Source organism: Magnolia sinica, chromosome 6 (genome assembly GCF_029962835.1).
Source record: "Magnolia sinica isolate HGM2019 chromosome 6, MsV1, whole genome shotgun sequence".
In the NCBI taxonomy this organism is placed as follows: Eukaryota; Viridiplantae; Streptophyta; class Magnoliopsida; order Magnoliales; family Magnoliaceae; genus Magnolia; species Magnolia sinica.
The window spans coordinates 13,923,263-13,943,937 of NC_080578.1; the positions used below are offsets into that span (position 1 = coordinate 13,923,263).

At 37.6% G+C, this 20,675-nt stretch overlaps 1 protein-coding gene across 1 annotated transcript in view; it reads right to left on the reverse strand.

Moving 5' to 3' along the window:
• Positions 1 to 17,509, reverse strand: part of LOC131248329 (vesicle-associated protein 1-3-like) — a 36,256-nt gene extending 18,747 nt beyond the window's left edge. Inside the window, exons 1-6 of the mRNA XM_058248577.1 lie at positions 17,031 to 17,509; positions 16,238 to 16,308; positions 15,928 to 16,009; positions 15,696 to 15,811; positions 12,769 to 12,930; positions 12,588 to 12,629 (exon numbers count right to left, since the gene is read on the reverse strand). Coding sequence (XP_058104560.1) covers positions 12,588 to 12,629; positions 12,769 to 12,930; positions 15,696 to 15,811; positions 15,928 to 16,009; positions 16,238 to 16,308; positions 17,031 to 17,082 — 525 coding nt within the window. The 5' untranslated portion in view covers positions 17,083 to 17,509. The remainder of the gene's footprint in view (positions 1 to 12,587; positions 12,630 to 12,768; positions 12,931 to 15,695; positions 15,812 to 15,927; positions 16,010 to 16,237; positions 16,309 to 17,030) is intronic.
• Positions 17,510 to 20,675: the final 3,166 nt, after the last annotated feature.

Below are 20,675 nucleotides of genomic sequence, written 5' to 3' on the forward strand. Positions count from 1 at the left end.
ATCATTAAATTAATCAAAATAAAATAAAACTAATTAACTGATATTAAGAATCAGAAGCACACCTCTATTTAGCTTTAAATCAACCAAAAAATCCAAATCTTGACCTCCACAGCCACACGGATGTGAAATGAGGGAATCTCAAACTTCTCCTTTGTTTGGGCTCCAATGCCCATGAAAATTTAGTCGAAGGATCTTCTCATAGGACCGATCAATCCTTGGATTTTCATCTCAAACAGTTCTCTAGATTGAGAGAATCGAATTGGCAGTTTTTTGGGGGCCAGAGATGTATTTGTGGTTGAATCTTAGGGCTTTTAAAAGCCCTTTCGTTTATAAAGCTAGGTTCTGTTGTGAGTTTTATACCATTTATAAAATGGTGGTAAATCTTTAGCCTTACACTTGGCATGCTCACACACACTGATGGTTCAGATTGTCTGATAGGTGTAGCTCCAGAGATATGTTCCATTCATAATAGGACCACAATTTGGATGGTCTAGATAGACGTATTTCAGTGCCATGCCTGAGGAGGATGTCACCATCATTTCAAATACATGCTGAATTAACATAAAAAATCAGTGACAAAAATCTGAAGAATATGAAGCTTTAAAAAAAAAAAAAAAAAAAAAAATATACACCATAGCTTAGCTATTTACGCTACACACCACGCTATGTATAGCATACGCTACCCACTATATAGCGTGCGCTAAATAGGATTTACGCTACTTGCATGCGCTACATAGTGTTATAGGCAAGGTATAACAGTAACAGTGGCTGTAATGGCCAGCCTCATGGCTGTTATGATATGGGCCATGACGGCTGTTATGCACGGCCTTGTAATATTCAAAATTATTTTGAAGGGGAAAAAAAAAATGCATCAGCCCTGTGTTAGCCCATTATGAGCCTGTATCAGCCCATTATGGAATTGGGCATTATGGCCTCATATCGTGTGATGGTCACCACCATTACCATTACTTAACGGCCGCAACATAACCATTTTTTAATACCATCATTATAGCTACGCCGCGGACACTATTGAAAATGTTATTTAGCAATGGAGGAACAACATGCTCATAGTATGAGCATAAGCTGAAATGACAACGTTGAAATGGATGAGTGGCAAGACAAGGGGTAGAATGAGAAATGAATGAATTTGAGGGAACTTAGGAGTAGCATCAATAGGTAATAAGATGAGAGAAAGTAGACTAAGATGGTTTGGCCATGTGCAACAGCAATCAAGAACTGCACCGATTAGGAGTGAGTTGGCTCTAGATGAAGACTCCAAAAGGGCAATGAGAAGGCCCAAAAGGCCGTGGCTTGAGGTAGTAAGAAGAGACTTGACAAACCTATGATTTAACTGAGGATATAGTCCTTCATAGAGTAGGATGGCAGAATAAGATCCGTGTAGCTAACCCTGATTAGTTAGGATAAGGCTTAGATGATGATTCAAAGAACATTGCTAGCCAAGACCCTCCTTCAGGTCGAGCAAGATACGTTTAAGGCAGAATTGCCAGCAAAAGACTCACCATAATTTTCATTCTTTTCTTGCAATCCTAATCTCATCTTCTACCTCCTTTATTTTTCTTTTATGATTTAAAGACAGTTCTGAATACTTATCTCCCACAAAGTAAAGAGTGTTCATTAAATAGGCAAAGGAAGTACCTCACCCCTCACTTCCCCATCAAAAAGGCCCTTACCCAGACTTTGGGATTTTCTTGCAGGCTTGCTGGTCTGTTTCACGCCTACCCAAAAAAAGGGCTTCAATTGGAAAATCGTATTCATCATAGTGTAGGAAAGGAAACCTGTAGGGTCAAATACAGAAGAAACCCCTTCCTTTCTTTTTAAACGGGGGTTAGTGAAAGCTATCAACAACTGGTGACACGGACGGCACTATGGTGACAAAAGGGGTGGTGTTAAGTCATTTCATGGGGGACTAGCAGCCCATTAACTAGCTTCTTGATAGTGAATTTTGCAAATTACTGTTAATTTAGGTCAGCAATTGGCAGCACAGTCAGGAGCTATGGTGACTAAAAGGGAAGGTCTCAAGTCATAATAAACACGCAAGAGCATGGCCTCTGCATGTAATTGAGAAAAATAAGATACCCTTCAACGAAATAGTAGTGTAAGAATTCTATGAAAAACAATTATTTTCCCATCAAAATTCACCTGAACCCATATCAAGAAGGTTTCAGTGTTCAAACCTGTAGCTCGATGTTAGACAGGGTGCATTTCCACATTGACTTCTCAGGCTCAAGTCCAACTTACCTATCAAAAAGAAAGATAGGGTGCAGTACATGTTGCACAGATTGCACTTTGGTACAAAACAGAGGCAGTGGATAGCAGTGTGCCTTTAGACGACACACAACACGTTATTCAGTTACTGTGAATGGGGTCCCCTAAGGATTGTTTCGAAGTCAAGGTCCAAAGGTAATGGGCAAAGGGATCCCGTCAACCCCCCTTCTGTTTTTAGTTGTAACAGAAGCTCTCAGCAAGATGATTTCTGAAGTGGCAGAAGTATGAATGATCAGTGATCTTTTGTTAGGGAGAGATGAAATGTAGATTTCCCATCTCCAATATGCAGATGATACCCTGCTATTATGTGAGGTGAATAAAGAGCAAGTTGTAGATCTTCACCATGTCTTTAGATGTTTCAAAATTGTCTCGGGTCAAAAAGTTAATGCAGGAAAAAGGGAAATGTTCGGAATCCATGTCTCAAATGAGGTGGTTAGGAATCCTGCTACGAAGCTCGGATGCAAGAGGAAAGCTTTCCTATGACCTATCTTGGCTTACCTGCCAACCCACGAAACGTCTATGGCACCCGGTGATTGAGAGGATCGAGAAGAAAATATCAGGTTGGAACTTGAAAGAGAAAATATTTATCTCCTAGGATCTCTGATAAAAGCTGCATTATCAAACATGCCGATGTATTTTATGTCTTTATTTCAATGCCCCAAAGTGTGATCCGATGAATTGAAAGAAATCAAAGAGATTCCCTGTGGAGGAGAAAAGGCAAAAAGATTCATCTGGCATTGGTGGAAAACAATGTGCTCACCACGAGACAACAAAGGCGTGCGAATGAAGGATATTGTCATGATGAACAATCACTTCCAGGGAAGTCATTGTGGGGATTCAGAATGGAATGTGATCATTTTTTGAAGAAAATCATCTCATCTAAATATGTTACGGCACAGGGTAGCCAGAGTACTCACAACTCTTCCCTATATAGGTCTTCATGCATATGGAAGGTGATAACAAGGTTATATCAAAAAAAAATTATGGAAGGCATCACTCATGCAATGGCGACATCAAGTTGGATTTTAGGAGGATGCATGGGTGGAAGACTATAACACCCCGTCCCTTCGAGTGTCCTTCTGAGCACATGTGATCGGTGTCCGATGTAAGACTCATAATTTGATCCTAGCTGAACCATACACCTCCGATACCTTCCGCGGCTCGTCCGACGTTTCTGACGGGACCCGAATTGAGCACACAAGTACGCACCCGAGGTAACATAACTCCAAGAACCTGAAGCCTACGCCAGCACGAACGCACCGTTGCTATGAACCCAACGGTACCCCTCGCATGCCGAGGCGTGCACCCGAACCCGAGATATCGCGAAAAGAACAGGTAATATTCATGTGCGCCAGCAGCCCTAAGACCATGGAAATAATGCTATAAGTTCATCTCTTTTTTCCAAAAAATCCATGAGCTCATTAAGTCCATTAATCAAATCTTAATGGTGCCCTAACTTAGCATAAACCATCATTCTTTAGTCTTAATAAAGGTAAGAGATATTTTTTCAATAAAAGTCAGAATTTCCTTGATTTAAGGAGAGACAGACCCCTCACATATTCTAAAAAATGATTAAGTTTTAATAAACTATGCTCAAGGACCCTAATACATGCATTAAATAGTGTAAAGATGATTTTATTTACCTTAATAAAATCACATTAACCAAAAGTCAATAAAATCCCTTAATTTAAGAGATATTTTCCAACACACCATTTCTAAAAACTTCTAAAGCCTAATCCAAGCATGATTAAGACACATTAAGTATGCTTAAATAACCTAAAGTTATGCTTAAATCAAGGCTAATAAAGATAATGCACCAAAGACAACATTCTTTCCTTAAATCAAGGGAGGCGAAGTGTTTTATCCCTCACTTTTCTACAAAAGGAATCCCATGCATAATTAGGGAGTAATTAAGCTCATTAACCTATGCATTAATGTACAATCATCTCTCTAATTACCTTTCAACTCTATATATAAGATTCTCTAATACAAAATTTGGGCACTCAAGTGCCCAAATTCCAACCCTAAAACGAGGGGGGGGGGGGAGAGAGAGAGAGAGAGAGAGAGAGAGAGAATGGTGGTGGACCACCCATCAAGGAAATCCAAACCTTTCATCAAGGAAATCCAACCCTTTCATCAAGGCGAGTACTTCCTTCTACTTAGCCTCTTGTTTTATGAATGATGATAATGATGTGGGCCACACTGGCGCGGGCCTCACTACAGTTTTTGTGTTTTATCCAGCCCTTGATAGGGCTACATGTGAGAACCATATCCCGAAAGACTGTTCGTACACCTAGTTTCCGATATCGACACGTTCCGGATAGACTGGATCAATGGGTTTCAATTGGACACTCTATTTTAGTACCTTAACAACCAGATACATATAACCAAACGACCACGCGAACGCTGTGATTTCAATGCCGTGCGGTACACCCCATTTCGATGGCCAGATCGAAAGATGTGCACCCCATCAGAATCAACACATAGCACGCATCATGCATGTACGCACACATAACGTTGGGCCCACTTAGTATAAAATATTTGGAATAGTAAATTATCACTTTCAAACCTAAAAATAAAACGCATTTACCAAAACCGCCTCAACCCATACCAAGTCATTCCTCTCCCACATTTTCTCGCCTCTCTTTTCAACAATGGCCATATCGTCCTAGCCCATTTAACCCGCTCTCATCCATCTCACCAACTCTACTACACTCCTGCATGAAAGAAATCAACATCAGAAGGAAAGAAAGAATACAAATAAAGAAAAGATAGATTTAAGGGAATTAAGTGAGAGTTAAAAGAGATTGAGGAGGAGAGGCAATCTCAACCGTTAGAAAAGATAGATTAAGGGATTTAAGTGACAGTTAAAGGAGATTGGGGAGGAGGAGAGGCAATCTCAATCGTTCGTGTGCACCTCATCTCCAAATCAACCGTTGAGGTGAGTGCACAGGTCGTTTACCCATTATCTTGATACCGAACCCATGAAATGAACTCCATCTTGACATATATGTTGATATACATGTCATCTTGCCATTTTGCCAAAAGGTGGAACCCACCTGTCTACGTGTCCAGCGTAGTTAGTGTGTAGTCCACCTTGATGTGCAATTGATTCATGTATGTGGCCAAAATCCTCTGTTTTCTTTTCCCTTTCCATTTCTCTCTTTTCTTTGGTTTCGATGGATATGTGAAGCTTATTAGGTCCACCATGAGCTAGCCAACCTCATGGATGGAGTCGATCACCCATGTGGGACATCACCTATGTATTTAGAATAAAAACAAAATGGAAAGTCATCGTCAAAGACACTACATGCAAAGAGACGTTGTCTAGGTCAACAGAGGTGAGTAGGGTTTTTCACTCGTCAACTTACCTTAAAGCATGTGGTTAATCCACACTGTCCATCCTCTTTGCTGGATCATTTTATGCTCGGTAGCCAAATTATATGGTAGATTCGGACCTCAAGTGGGTCAAACTGTAGGAAATGGTGGGGACAATAATGCTCACCATTGAAATCTTCTTGAAAACATACAATAGCATTTATTGCCACCCAAACTGTTTCTTTGTTTTTTTTTTTTTTTTTTTGAGTCACGAAATTTATATTAAAAGGAAACGAAACAGGAACAAGAAAAACAGGGCAGCAGGGCCGCTAAGGTAGCGGACCATCTACACTCCGAGGAAAAGAAGATTTTTCAGAAGAAGAAAAACAGGAACAAGAAAAACAGGGCAGCGGGGCAAATATAGGTTTTTCAGAAGAAGAAAAAAAGAAATCAATAATAAAAAATAATAAAATAATAAAAAAGACTGTAACAGCCATTATGGCAACCCATATCGTAAAGGTAACGGTGGTGGCCGTTACGTCCACCATTACCGTTATAGAACACCTTGATTACAACCCTTAAGTTTGTCTACATTGGCAGCCCCCTCTACAATAAACTGCTTAACTCTGCGCACAAGGGACTCCGCCAATTTAGAGTCATCTCTAAAACATCAGCCATTTCTCTCTTCCCACACAGCCCACCAAACAGTCATGAGGGCTATTCTCCAAATGGGGGATCTTTGGTCACCAAGACTAACACTGTGCCACGCCTTCAAGAGCCTACCAGTTGAGTTCGAAAAACGCCAAGAAATTCCTGAAGAAGTTAAGATATGTAGCCAAATCTGGTTGATATATGGACAGTGCACGAACAGATGGTTGGTCGTTTCTTCTTCAGCCATGCAACATAGGCAAACATTAGGGAGGATCATCCATCTCCTCTTCAAATTATCAACCGTAAGCGCCTTGTTCTTTCTAACCAAGCACCCAAACTGTTGACGTAAAGAAAAACACAAACAACATGTGGCCCACTCATGAGACGCACCTTGAGGTTTGTGTTAAATCCAATCTGTTCATATGTTTCTTCAGATTATTTTGGGACCAAGGCCTAAAATGGAATGGCAAAATGGATAGACGGTGTGGATTCTCACAAAACGGTGGATCCACAGTAGTCTGCTATCAACCAAATATTTGTGTTTTCACTTTACACAGGTCTGCATGACCTTATTAATTGATTAAATGACATGCTATGGCTTTAGGAAAGTTTCAATGGTGGGCGTCACCGTCACCACTATTTCCTACAATGTGGCCCACCTGAGGTCGAAATCAACCTCATATTTGACCCTTGGCCATAAAATGATCTGACAAGGAGGATGGACAGCGTAGATTAACCACATGCTTCAAGGTAGGTTTAAGAGTAAAAAAACCTCACTCGCCCCTATTAACGTGGACAGCGTCTCTCTGCATGCAGTGTCTTTGACGGTGACTTCCCATTTTGTTTTTATTCTAAATGCATAGGTGATGTCCCACATGGGTGATCGACTCCATCCATGAGGTTGGCCAGCTCATAATGGAGCTAATGAGCTTCGCATATCCATCGAAATCAAAGAAAAGAGAGAAATGGAAAGGGAAAAGAAAACAAGGGGATTTTGTCCATCGAATGGGCTTCTGTCACTATGGGGCTCATATACACGAATCTTATGCACATCAAGGTGGACCACACAATGACCACACTAGACAACGTGAACAGGTGGGTTCCACATTCTGGAAAAACGGAAAGATGACATGGATATCAACATATGCGTTAAGATGGAGTCCATTTGATGGGCCTGGCATCAAAACAATGGGTAAACAACCCACGCACTCACCTCAACGGTTGATTTAGAGACGAGATACACACGAATGATTGAGATCGCCTCTCTTCCTCCCTAATTTCCTCTAACTCTCACTTAACTCCTTTCCTTAATCTATCTTTTCTTTCTTTGTATTATTTCTTTCCTTCTCAGGTTGATTTCTTTCATGCAGGAGTATAGTAGAGTTGGCGAGATGGATGAAAGCAGGTTAAATGGGCGAGGATGGTATGGCCATCGTTGAAAAGATGGGTGAGAAAACGTGGGAGAGGAATGGCTTGGTATGGGTTGAGGCGGCTTTGGTAAATGTATTTCACTTTTACGTTTTAAAGTGATGTTTTACTATTCCAGATATTTTATACCAAGTGCGCCCCACGTTACGTGTGCGTATGTGTATGATGTGTGCCATGTGCTGATTCTTATGGGGAATATGTCTTTCGATCTAGCCGTCAAAATGGGGCGTGCCATGTGGCATTGGAATCACAGCGTCTGCGTAGTTGTTTGGGTATAGGTCTCAGGTCATTAAGGTACTAAAATAGAGCGTCCAATCGGAACTCATTAATCCAGTCTATTCGAAACATGTCAATACTAGAAAGTAGGTGTACGGACAATATTTCAAGATATTGTCTCACAGCTCTCCTCCCTAACAAAAATTTCATTCTCGAAATTTGCACTAAACCAGGCAAAGCTCGTATAAGGAAACACATCACTAAATACAAATACTAGTCACAAAATCATGCCGATGTAATCAAACCTCAAAAAGATGGGGATAGCGCTCGCGAATCTCAGCCTCCCGCTCCCAAGACGCTTCATCAATACTATGATGACCCCATTGCATTTTTATGCATGTGTGTAGAGCCTGACTGACCAATGGTGTCCAATCTTTGGATGGTCCAGATTGAAGAGATCACAAATGCAAGACTCTGAGCAAGCTCAACAGTCCTCTAGTCTTGAACTAGAAACTACTCCCCTACCTTCAACGACCACCGCAAAGAAAATAAGAGAATTTCATATAATAATAATAATAATAATAATAATAATAATAATAATAATAAAAAGAATATTAATCAACTTGTCTAATTTCATAGGCCATAGGCCCTATTTATAATCAAATCTTACAATCTATAATAAAGGCTATAAAATATAAAAATCTGTGAAAATAAAAAAGCATATAAATAACAAAACATTCTAATTAAGAAAATGCCTAAAATAAGAAGATACTTAAATAAGAAAATATCTAAAATTATTCCCTACCTAAAATAAGATATGAGAGAGAGGAAATTTCCTAATCTAGATATTTGAAAGAAAAAGGAAGGTAGCAATGGGCTAAAAAAAAGGAAGGTGGTCCTTTTCTTTACACACATGCGGAGGATGCGCATGGGATGTGGGATGATTGCATCAATGCTGAAGCAATTTAATCCTTGCATATATGTCTATGTGGCCTTGCCAACATGTTGGATGCCTAATAAACATCATGGTGGGGCCCACCCCAAGTTTTGGTTCAAGATGATTGCATTTTCCACAACCATGTATGTGCAGCCCTATCAAGGGCTGGATAACACACAAATACCATAGTGAGGCCCACGTCAGTGGGGCCCACACCACCACTATCATCATCATTCATAAAACAAGAAGCTAAGTGGAAGGGGGTGTACTCACCTTGATGAAAGGGTTAGATGGGTTGGATCTCCTTGATGGGTGGTCCACCACCTCTCTCTCTCTCTCTCTCTCTCTCTCTCTCTCTCTCTCTCTCTCAGCGTGGAATTTGGGCACTTAAGTGCCCAAATTTTGTGTTGAGGAAGGCTATATATAGAATTGGAAAGTAATTAAAGAGATGGTTCTAGATTAATGCATAAGTAGAAGCACCACCTTATTTCAATGGTGGTTTGTCCCACATAATCAAAGGTCAAGGAGCTTAATTATTCCTTAATCATATATAGGATTCCTTTTCTTGAAAAGTGAGGGACAAAACACTTGGCCCCACTTGATTTAAGGAAATAATATTGACTTTGGTGCACTCTCTTTATTAGCCTTGATTTAAGTATAGTTTTAGAGTAATTAAGCATCCTTAAGGAGTTTTAATCATGCTTGGATTAGGGTTTAAAAGTTTCTAGAAATGGTGTGTTGGCAAACATCTCTTGAATTAAAGGATTTTGTTGACTTTTGGTTAATGTCACTTTATTGAGATAAATAAAACCATCTTTACACCATTTAATGTATGTATTAGGGTCCTTAAGCATAATTTATTAAAACTTAATAATTTTCTAAAATATGCGAACGGTCTCTCTCCTTAAATGACGGAATTCTTGGATTTTCATGAAAAAAAAATCTCTTTACCTTTATTAAGACTAAATAATGATGGTTTTAGCTAGGTTAGAACACCATTAAGATTTGATTAATGGACTTAATGAGCTCATGGATTTTTTAGGAAAAAAAAAAGATGAACTTATAACACTATTTCCATAGTCTTAAGGCTCTTGCACGCATAAACATTACTCGTTCCTATGCTCTAACTGAAAGAATTGCCATTGATATAGTGGAATATGATGTAGGACACATGATTTAATGCTAGCATGCAACGTGACTATTATGAAAGAGTCCATAAAGTAATTCAATTAACAAAAAATGCTAACCTACCAATTAATTAAGAGTAAACAATAGGAAATAAAATCTGATTTAACCCAAATCGCATACCCGCATGCTAACAAATCACATAAATCAATTAAAACTAGAACCGATGGAAGGATAGAACTTCCAATTTAGCATAGGCATGTTCCACACTTAATGGACAAATTTGTAGGTTTTATGACTAGAGTTAGGAAAGGGAAAAATCTAAAATTAGGAAAATTAAGGTTCATGAGAATTGAGAATTTTGGAGTTAGGGTTTTTAGAAATTGAGGAAAATAGAAAATTGAAGATCTAGGGTTTAGAAGATTGTAATGGAAGGGGAAAAGAGGAAGATAAGAGAAAAATAATAATACCTTTCGAACAAGATAGATGAAGGAAGTAAGACGAAGAATACCTTGGGGAATCCACCACCAAACAAGCTTCTACCCTTCCACAATTTAATTGGAATGGAAGGTTTTTTTTAATTTAAAAAAAAAAAATCCTAAAAAATAAGGAGGAAAATTCCTTCACACAAAAGAGCTTCACTCTTCTTCTTTCTTTTTTTTCTCAATAACACTGCTAGGGTAGGAATTCCACCCCCTTTATGCTTTTATAATTAAAAATTCGGAATTAAAATCCAGCATAATTACAACTATGCAACTCACTTAAGTGGCCCATCATCCAAAATAAGAAAACTAAAACATATATCATCAATATCAACCATCAAATAACTCCTAAAAATAACAAAAAACATAAAGAAAGCAAGATCAGAGTCCAAGGGGCCCAGATCTTAAAGATTTGGTGGCCCGATGGCCTGATCGACAAAATCCAACAGTTGAATCGACACGAAATAGAAATCATATAACTAAAATGATCTCCTAAGCAGCCCACATGCATCATCCCAAGGTGGGGTCTTCTTGATGCATGTCCAATGCATGTGAGGTCTTCAAAATGGCCTGACGGGCCCCATCTGGAACTCTTCACCCATCCACAAAGAAAGTTGCGCTAATGTGAATGGTCGTCTCCGTCTCTGGTATATCCAAGTAGGTCCTCTGATGTCCCCATCAGAATGGGTGGAATAGGATTCATGTAGCCAACCCTTATTAATTGGGATAAGGCTTAGATGATGATTTCTCCTTCTGCTCTAAATTTTTAATTAAAAAATTGCCCATTGCCATTGAAAAATAAAAAATAAAAAAGAATAACTACCCTCAATAAAACCACCATTCAACTCTACTACAACGGACGGGACATCATGCGTTTTAAGAGTAAGGTTCGGACTACCCTATTCCCTATTTCTCCAGCATCAAAAGCACGATGTCTGTCTGAAGCAATAGGTGTGGCCTGAACGTGCCCATATATATATATATATATATATATATATATATATATATATATATATATATATCACCATCCCACTCTCAAGATTACTGCAAAGGTGTTCGGATTCCTTTTAGTCATTATCAAGGGCATGGCATTTACCCTAATGTATAGAAAATAGTAGACTTGTCCAAAGATTATCTTTAAAAGGGCTCTTGAGTCAATCCAAAATCCAAAGGAGGTTGATGGCTTTAAGGTAAAAGATGTCTGAGCAATAAAAATTTTGAAATGTGCCAATTGTGTCCAAAATGATTTCAATAAAGAATAGTGGGGCACTTTCAAAGGTTCTACTCAAAAAAACCAAAGGCCTAAAGAACATGATTAATTCTTCCTATGTCCTGATGAACCACACCTGGTAGTGAAGCACCAAGTGGTCCTGAGTGCAAAGTTGATCTTAGTTGGGCAACCAAGCCAGTCATAAAACATCAGCCAAATAATCATGAGAATTAATGTTCCAAAATTGGAGAACTAGTACTTACGAGGCCAAGTCTAGATAGATGAGACAAGGCTTATGATAATGATGATGATGTGACTCTTCCTGACATTTCATAATTTATCTTATTTTTCTTGATTACTCCTTTCCAAGTGTTCTATTTCTAGCACACACTTAAATTCAACTAATTGATTACTTATGAAGCCGAGTCTAGATAGATGAGACAAGGCTTATGATGATGATGATGATGATGATGATGATGATGTGACTCCTCCTGACATTTCATAATTTATCTTATTTTTCTTGATTACTCCTTTCCAAGTGTTCTATTTCTAGCACACGCTAAAATTCAACAAATCAATTAAAACTGGATCCCAAGCAGGATGACTTTCAAAACACCAATATGTAGTAAGCGCCTGTATCTATGTGTCCTTGTTGATATCTCATGGAGTACTCATGCACCAATGATTTAAAGATGAATGACTGTATTAGAAGTTTGAACTGAGATAACATCCTCCAGTCATGTATTTGTATGTAGGCTCAAATAGCTTCCTCCAACCATGTATTTAATAACAAAGAAGTGCAAAACTCCCCAACACTTCTACAAATGGAAACAAAAGATTCTGAAATAGATGTTTGATTAAAAGCAATGGTTCCAATAGTACTCAAACGAGATAAAATAATATCAAAAGTGCTGGTGAAAGGGGAAAAAATTACCTCCGCAGACTTCTCTTTATGTTCTTCATAAGGTCTTGATACCTGAAATTTTTTAGTCCACGGGATAAGTATATTTTATCTTCAGTCGAAACAAATTGGGGAACAACTTCCCATAACCAAAATTGTGAAAACCTGTGAAGGGCACTTGATAGGTTCAAATTCGAGAAATGAGAATGCTTACAGTATCAAACAAGGAAGCATTTGAATTTCCATTGTCCAGCAGAGAAGCCCGGGGAGAAGATCCTTCTTCTGATCCTTCAGGGACTGGTGATGGGGGGTTAGCAAGAATGTAAACCACCCTCAATTTGAACTCCTCAACAACCTTTCCAGCTTCTTTATTGAACTGCAAAAAATAGATTCATGTCATTTCAACATAGTTCCAAATATCGGTATCATATCAGCCGATACGGCTGTATCATATCAGTATCAGCATGATATGATGCACGATACAGGTGACAGGTCTGTATCAGCCCATCTTGGAAAAAGCGGTTTGTATCGGCTTGTATTGGGATTGATAACTCGTACACATAAACATATAAAAGTCACCATCATGTCCTCTTTTCCACTTTTTTCCTCTCATCTTTTCCTTCTCCTTATGATTTTGTTCTATGCCCAATTCCGACCAGATCTATTCTTGTTTCGAAGATGAAAACAAGTATTTTGAGCTCAATTCTAAGGAAAAAATGTTGGGTGGCCAATTAGGTTAAAATAAAAACATAGTAAAGAAAACCTTTTTTTGAATCTTATTGTAATCATGTCAAATCAACATAATAACCCCAAATCGGTCAAAACATGCTTGATTTGTGCTCGATTTGGATATTTGCATACCTTTTTGTTTTTTGATTTCCGTTGTTTTTTTTTTGTTTTTTTTTTTGACAATTTCAGCAATTTCTTCTTGCTTTTTTTTTCCTCAAGTAATTTTTGTAATGCTGCATGAAGACAACATTTCTACCATAGATCTATAGATTCTACACATGCATTGCTAAAATAAAATTTTTACCTCAGTTTTTATATTTTCAGGACATTTTTGGGCTTTTTTCTAAATTTTCATTTTTCCCGAAATAAGTGTAGGTGAATGAATCGAATGACAAATCTAGATAAATCTATGTCGCTTTTTTTTACATAGATCTACCATTCACTGCTGGATTTTAAATACGTATATTTTCAGGCCTTTTTGCCATTTATAGGCATTTTTCTTTTTTTCATTTTTTACCAAAATTTCTTTGGAGTGATAGATTTATGTTGCTTAAACATTTATTCTACAATTTTATTTTTAACACATTTTCCACTGCTTTTTTGCCATTTTCAAAATGTTTTTATTTTTAAATCGGTTTAGGAAAATAATAATTTTATGTTTTTTGAACTTAGATCTATGTTCTTTGAACATAGATCTACCATCCTATGTGCGGTAAATTTTTTAAAATGTATTTTCAACTTTTTTTGGGCAATTTTCAAAGAATTTTTATTGTTTTCAAAATCAGTTTGTGGAAATGAAAAATTCTTGTTGTTTGAACATAGATCTGTGTTGTTTGAACATAGAACTACCGTCTATGGGCTGCAATTTTGTTTTTTATGCATTTTCAACTATCTTCAAAAAAAATTGTATTTTTTTTCTCAAAAACCAATTTGAGAAAATGAACATATGGACATAATGGTAAATGAATAATTCATTTCACTTCTTTTTGTCTTTTATATTTTTTATAATTTTTTGTGGTTTTATCACTTTTATTATAGTAGGATGTTATCATTGCATTTATATTATTGCTTTTTATTGAATTTCAGTTGCTTTATGAGTTCATCTGTTTAGTTTATTAGTTTATTAAGAAAGTTTGTAACACACATTCTCCTTTTCTTGGTGTTTTTGCAGAGTGGATTGTTGATTGTAGAAACTATCCTGTAGACTTGCAATGGGCTACTAGGCTGGGGTGTACTGGTGTGGTGGGCACTTAGGGCACTTGTCGAGTGAAGTGTGGACTTGTTACCAACTTTTTGGGTTAGAGATTCGGGGTTGTGCTTAGGCTTGGGAGTTGTTGAGATTGGAGTACATCACAAGGTAAGAATAGAAGTGAGTAGACAGCAAATTATGGGCAAATACTGTAATAAGAGTATGAGCAGGGGCATAACTCAGTTAAAACAACACTTGGCCCATAAAAAGGGTCAAGTTTATAGATGTTCAAGTGCCCCTAAAGAAGTAACCGAGCAAATGAGAGGAATAAAAATCTTAGAATAAATTAAATGAAAATCGGCGATGAGGGAAAAGGGGAAGAAGGTCACCCTTGATGCATATTGAACAAAGCTATTTGGTGTTCATGAGCAGGACGTCAGTGATGATGAAGACGTTGAGTTAGGAGAAGGCTTAGACAGGGAAATTATAATGGTGAGGGAAATTTTATGAACTTGGCGGCACCATGACCCATACACATACAATCGATACAGGGATTATTTGCAGCAACCACAACCACAACCATAACCAACATCTGCTGCCGAGACATGTAGTCACATATTCAACTATCCTTTTTAATATGGTCAATATGGATATGGACAATACAACAACGTTGACAAGGATGACAGTGCTGAGACGCCTCAGTGATCATTTCAGTAGTACAAGGTAAAACACTGGGACTTAGCCTTTGACACATGATAATGTATATGTTATATGTGTTTCACTATTGTGATTTGATAGTCCAATACTTGACAGATAGCCATATTAATAATATATCATATCAATTTCTGACATACATCGACAATTTATAACCAAAAGACTTCAACATCAGAACCTACTGTAAGTCAACCTAGCATACAGCATTCTTACCAAAGAATGGATACATACACCACTGAATACATATTCAAACCACTAAAAAAATACACACGGATTCTTGGATATCTCATTTTTCCTTTTTTTCTAATATTTCTGTATTTTTTCTCAAAAAAAATTATATCCATATGGTGTGATACAAGCCAATAAAAGGTGTGTATAGTATCGGTTTTTGGCCAGGCCAATACACTCGCCAATACCAATATTCAGAACCATGCATGTCAGTCTTTATTCCCAAGCAACACAAATCATAACAAGAAGTCAATATAAGAAGAGAAAATACAAGGTCCCACCATTTCTGAAGTTATGTCCTTTGTGGTTGCACCATGACTCGCAATGACACTCTGAAGGAGGAACTTGTCTTTGCATTGCATATCAGGCGGAGCTTCTTTTTGGGCTTGCATTGTAACTATTAAAATCAAAACAAAGACCAGAAGCAATTTGATTAGCCAAAAAACAACATAAATATTCAAAAATCAAACATGGAAAAGAGCGACTATTCAACAACTAAAACTAGAGGATCACCTGTAATGTTGCATGTCGTCCCAGGCAAAACAATGCCTGTGTTAGGACGCACGCAGTATTTCTTTGGATTGGTTGTTTTAACCTGAAAACAATAAGGCACAAAAAATAATAATAATAATAATTAATAAATTAATAAATAAAATGTAACCTTCCATGTCTATATATTACCACTCTGTAATGCGAAATGAAAGAAAATAATGTAAACTTCTTGAATGTGAAATCAAGCACGGATGAAGAGAGAGAGAGAGAGAGAGAGAGAGAGAGAGAGAGAGAGAGAGAGCGGGGAGTGCAGGGGTAGAGGAGTAGTTACCTTAAAAGCCACATACTGATCTGTCTTGTTGGTCAATTGCAGAGAACATGTGCTTTGCTTCTTCAATTCAACTTCTCGACCCATACAACACAGTCCACGAAAAAATAATCAGAAGTGAAATACAGACAGAGAAAAAAGAAGAGCCTGACTTCAGTGTACGTTTAATCACCCACAGTCCAAGGACAGCATGCAGTATTCCAACAAGCATTTCAAAAATGAACAAATCACTGATACTGTCAAAGTATTACAACCCAAAAGCACACGAACAAATACCATCCACATGGCATGCACGTGCATCAATCCAAACTCTCCGAGCTGTGGGCCGCTGCAGATGGACCACATACCCAAAACCAGGTAAAGATCAGGCAACCTGACCTCCAATTAATGGACATCTGTTCGTCAAATTCAAACAAAATGACCTTTTATCTCATTTCAACCATCCATTTTATCGGCTCCAATCGAACAGTTGGCTTCATCAGCAGTGCTCTCCAGAGCAAGACCAATCAACAAGGGACACCACGATTTGAAACGATTCAAAATTAGTTTAATGTGTGTCACGCGCATAGCAGGCACGACTCGTCCCTCTCATATTTCAAAATAAGGATTTTTGCATCCTATTTTTGAAATGTGTGTTGGAATTCCCACCAGTCATCCTCGGGCGAAGGATGATTGGTCTACAGTACACGTAATTCGTGAGAAAGTAGTAAATAAAACACATAATTGAAAAAAAAAAAAAAAAGAGGAAGAAAACAGCAGAGAGAGAGAGAGAGAGAGAGAGAGAGAGAGAACTTACAAGGGAATTTGAGCTCTGTAGGATGGATGTTGAGAAGATCCCCGCTACTCATACCTAAAATTTGCCCTCTACTTCAGGAAGAGAGAGAGAGAGAGAGAGAGAGAGAGACGATCCCTTGTCTGATTTTTCTTTCGATCGAAATAGGAGAAAAAGGACCGAAATCAACGAAAAAAAAAAAGGGGGAGGAGAAATGGGTTTTTTTAATTGAGGGTTCTTGGTTTTACGATTTCTCAGAAACGGGAGATGTGAAGAACGAAGCTAGGGCAGGAGTTTGATGAGTTAGATCCTGAAGTGAACTTTAAGCAAGGAGCCACTCTCCAGGCCGCATCGAACTTTCCTCGTGAACTTTAAGCAGGAGCCAGTCTCCAGGCTTCATCGAACTTTCCTCCATTTTTTATGACCGAACTACCCCTCCACCCTTCTGAGTCGAACGAGATTCTCTTTTGATTTCAGGATGGAGAATGTAATTTTACACTCTGGGGTGGCTGGCGCCTCTGTTACCTCATTCATTGTGGTCGCTTCACCCGTACGCCCTGTGCGCATTACGCACTGGGATTCCATTTCGTTTGGAAGAGGTATATGATACTCGGGCTACGTAAATGATGCTTGATACGCAACAACCCCTAGAGTGTACACGTGGAATATATTAAATCAATATAAATACCGTCTAGATTGTGTATATTATTGTTTCCAAGTCATAGTCCCAATATAAGATTTCTGAACAATCCTAACCTCTGAGTTGTGGACGTTTATGCAAATAGGACCTATGGATATTTTTCAACCGTCCAATAAATGCCCACCAAACCGATAGTGATGAAATGAACTTATTTTTTCGTTCATGATATGTATACATTGGTTGCCAGATTTTTGACGGTTTACTTTAACTAATTTTATTCCACGTTACAATTTCTAAGTAATTTATAAGTGCCTGCGTATCATCCACCATACTCTGCCAAAGTACAAAAGCTTCCCTTTCGTTCTCAATGGAGTGCGGGAATCGTTCAGTACGTTCCTGTTTGCGTGGCTCAGTAATCTAAGGTTTGATACAATGGGCCCCTTCCGGGATCGCCTGTACGTCTGATATTCTACCTGTCTTTTCACTCATTAGAAGATCCTGACCGTAGAATATTCATTTTACTTTGGTTGAATGACAGCGGTGGCTTTTTTTTCGTTCTTAACCTTCCATATGATGAGCCACCAATTGAAGTGTTTGGGTCTTTCCATGATATCAACGGTTTGGATCAATGAACCTCCACCCCCACCTGTACAGACTATAAGTACAGGGAGGGCCCGTATGTACCGCAGGTAAATACCATGTCTGTGAGTCCACCGGCACTTAATACCATCTTCACATGGTAATTACACGTGTGAAAGGCTGCATTTGATGGACCGTGAAATTGTAATTAATATACCAGATTCATAAACTGATGCGGCTCACCTATACAAATATGCACTTTTAATGTGATATGTAAAGGCTACCTATGGATGGATGGTATGAATAAAGCACATGCATCAATGTAAGGCTCACCAATGCAATGGATTTCAAAATCTACCAAAATCATATAGTATTTACTGTTGGCTACAGATGAGGAATTAATTCAATCTTTTCCATTTCTATACATTTAATAAAATTTGCATATGACCAAATGAAATTTCACACCCACTTGATCACACCTAATATTAGGCATGAAACATGCAGATGATGATTACCAACTTCATTGTTACAACGCACACTATCGACTACTAAGTTATAGGTCGGAACAATGTTTCACCTTCTAATAGTCAGGATGTACATCCTAGCTGCAAAATCTTTGAAAGCCTATTTAGATTCAGGGAAAGAAATGAAAAGAAAATATATTTCCTATTAAGCTTCTTTATTTGTTAAGCCTTAGGTTTGCTTCTTCTTCTTCTTTTTCTTTAAAAAATGTGAGTGCATGTGTGTGGAAAGCATAGTTTCACACTTCTTTATTGGAGAATAAACAAAGTTATCTACCAATCTTCACCCTAAATTATGCATTTTCCCACTATGGATGTAAAATTGGTTCATCCATGTTACATCCAAATATGCCACAATCCATCTGCAATCACTTGACATTGCTTAGAGAGCCTTTTGCTCAAGATTACGTGTAGTTTATCCAAGACAATACCCACCTAGACAGCGTTTGCCCATACAACTTTTCTTTCATGAAGTTGTGTTTCGGCGAGTAAAACTCACATGATTTAAGGCTCAAATAAGTTGCCCACAGCTTGTCTAAGTCATCTCAAATTCAACTGACCCATGATTTGACACCACAAGTTGTCTAGATGATTCACCCTCGACTTTGTAAGTCTTCAGTCATGTTGAGGCAGAATTGGTTGGTGTAATTAAATCTTTTAGGAGGTGATTAGATCTTAAGTTGCTTAAGATAAGCTACTTGTTCTACTTATTAATATGATATGTTTGGCAAACAAAATACTTATTAGCTTCTTCTCTCTTTCGTATCTTTTAATGCCTCTCTTCAGCAACTCATGAAAAGTAAAAAAGCTAAAAAAAAATAATTAAATTAATTATGTACTTTTAATTTTAAAAAAAAACTACTTATAATCCACCATAAACCAAATTTACTTATTTAAAATAAGTCACTTATCTACTATTGTAAGCAGAAAATTAACTTATTTAGTGGTATTCAAATGGGCCCTTGTTAACTAGAAAAAGTCTCAAGTTCAAGATTAGAGCCAAATAATTTTATTAATACTCATTGAAGATTAAGAATATGAATTTGATAACTCTATAGACTCATCAAAGTCATGGATTTTCATTGGATTTAAGTTTAACAAATTTCAAAGTTTACTTGGGATCAAACTACACATCTATAGACATGGAAAGCATTTAGTATAATGGTAAGCATTCAATGCAAAAGAATTATGCATTTTGCTTTTATTAGTCTTTCATTTTCAAAATTTATCTAGTCTTTAAATTTTGAAAATTTAGATTTGCCCAAATCCACATATTTATGGAGTTGTTGGAAAAATCATGGATTTAGGAAATCCCAAATAAAAAATAAATGGTGGAAATTTGAAATCCGTGAATTAGATGAATCCTTGCTCCAAATCCCTCATCCCAAAGAGTTCCTCACACAGTGAGTTTTAAAACATTATCACTAACATGTCTTCTCTATATGGCCGGCATTACATTGGAAATCAAATTAAAGGCCCATTTTGGATACCACCAAATAAGTTACCTCTTATGTTTACAGCAGTAGATAAAATAAATTTGATTTGTGATTAGTTATAAGACTTTAAAGTATTTAATTATTTTAGTAAAAAAAAATTAGCTTTTTTTACTTTTCATTAGTTATTGAAGAGAAGCAAAGGAGAGACAAAAGAGAGGAGACGTTGATAAGTAGGTTGTTTACTAAATATATTTATCTTCTCAATAAGTAGAAACTAAGATAAGTTACTTATGGCATAAGTAACTTACCTTAAGCAACTTAGGATCCAAACGAGCCCTAAGCAACAGCTACGATATAAAGTGGAGCTACAAAACATTTAGGCGGGATAGAAAACCTACTGTCGCCCAATCTTAAAACTAGTATTCAATTGGTTGAACCATTATAACTAGGGGTGGCAATAGGCAATACTAGAGTCAGGCCAAAGTTGGCCCGA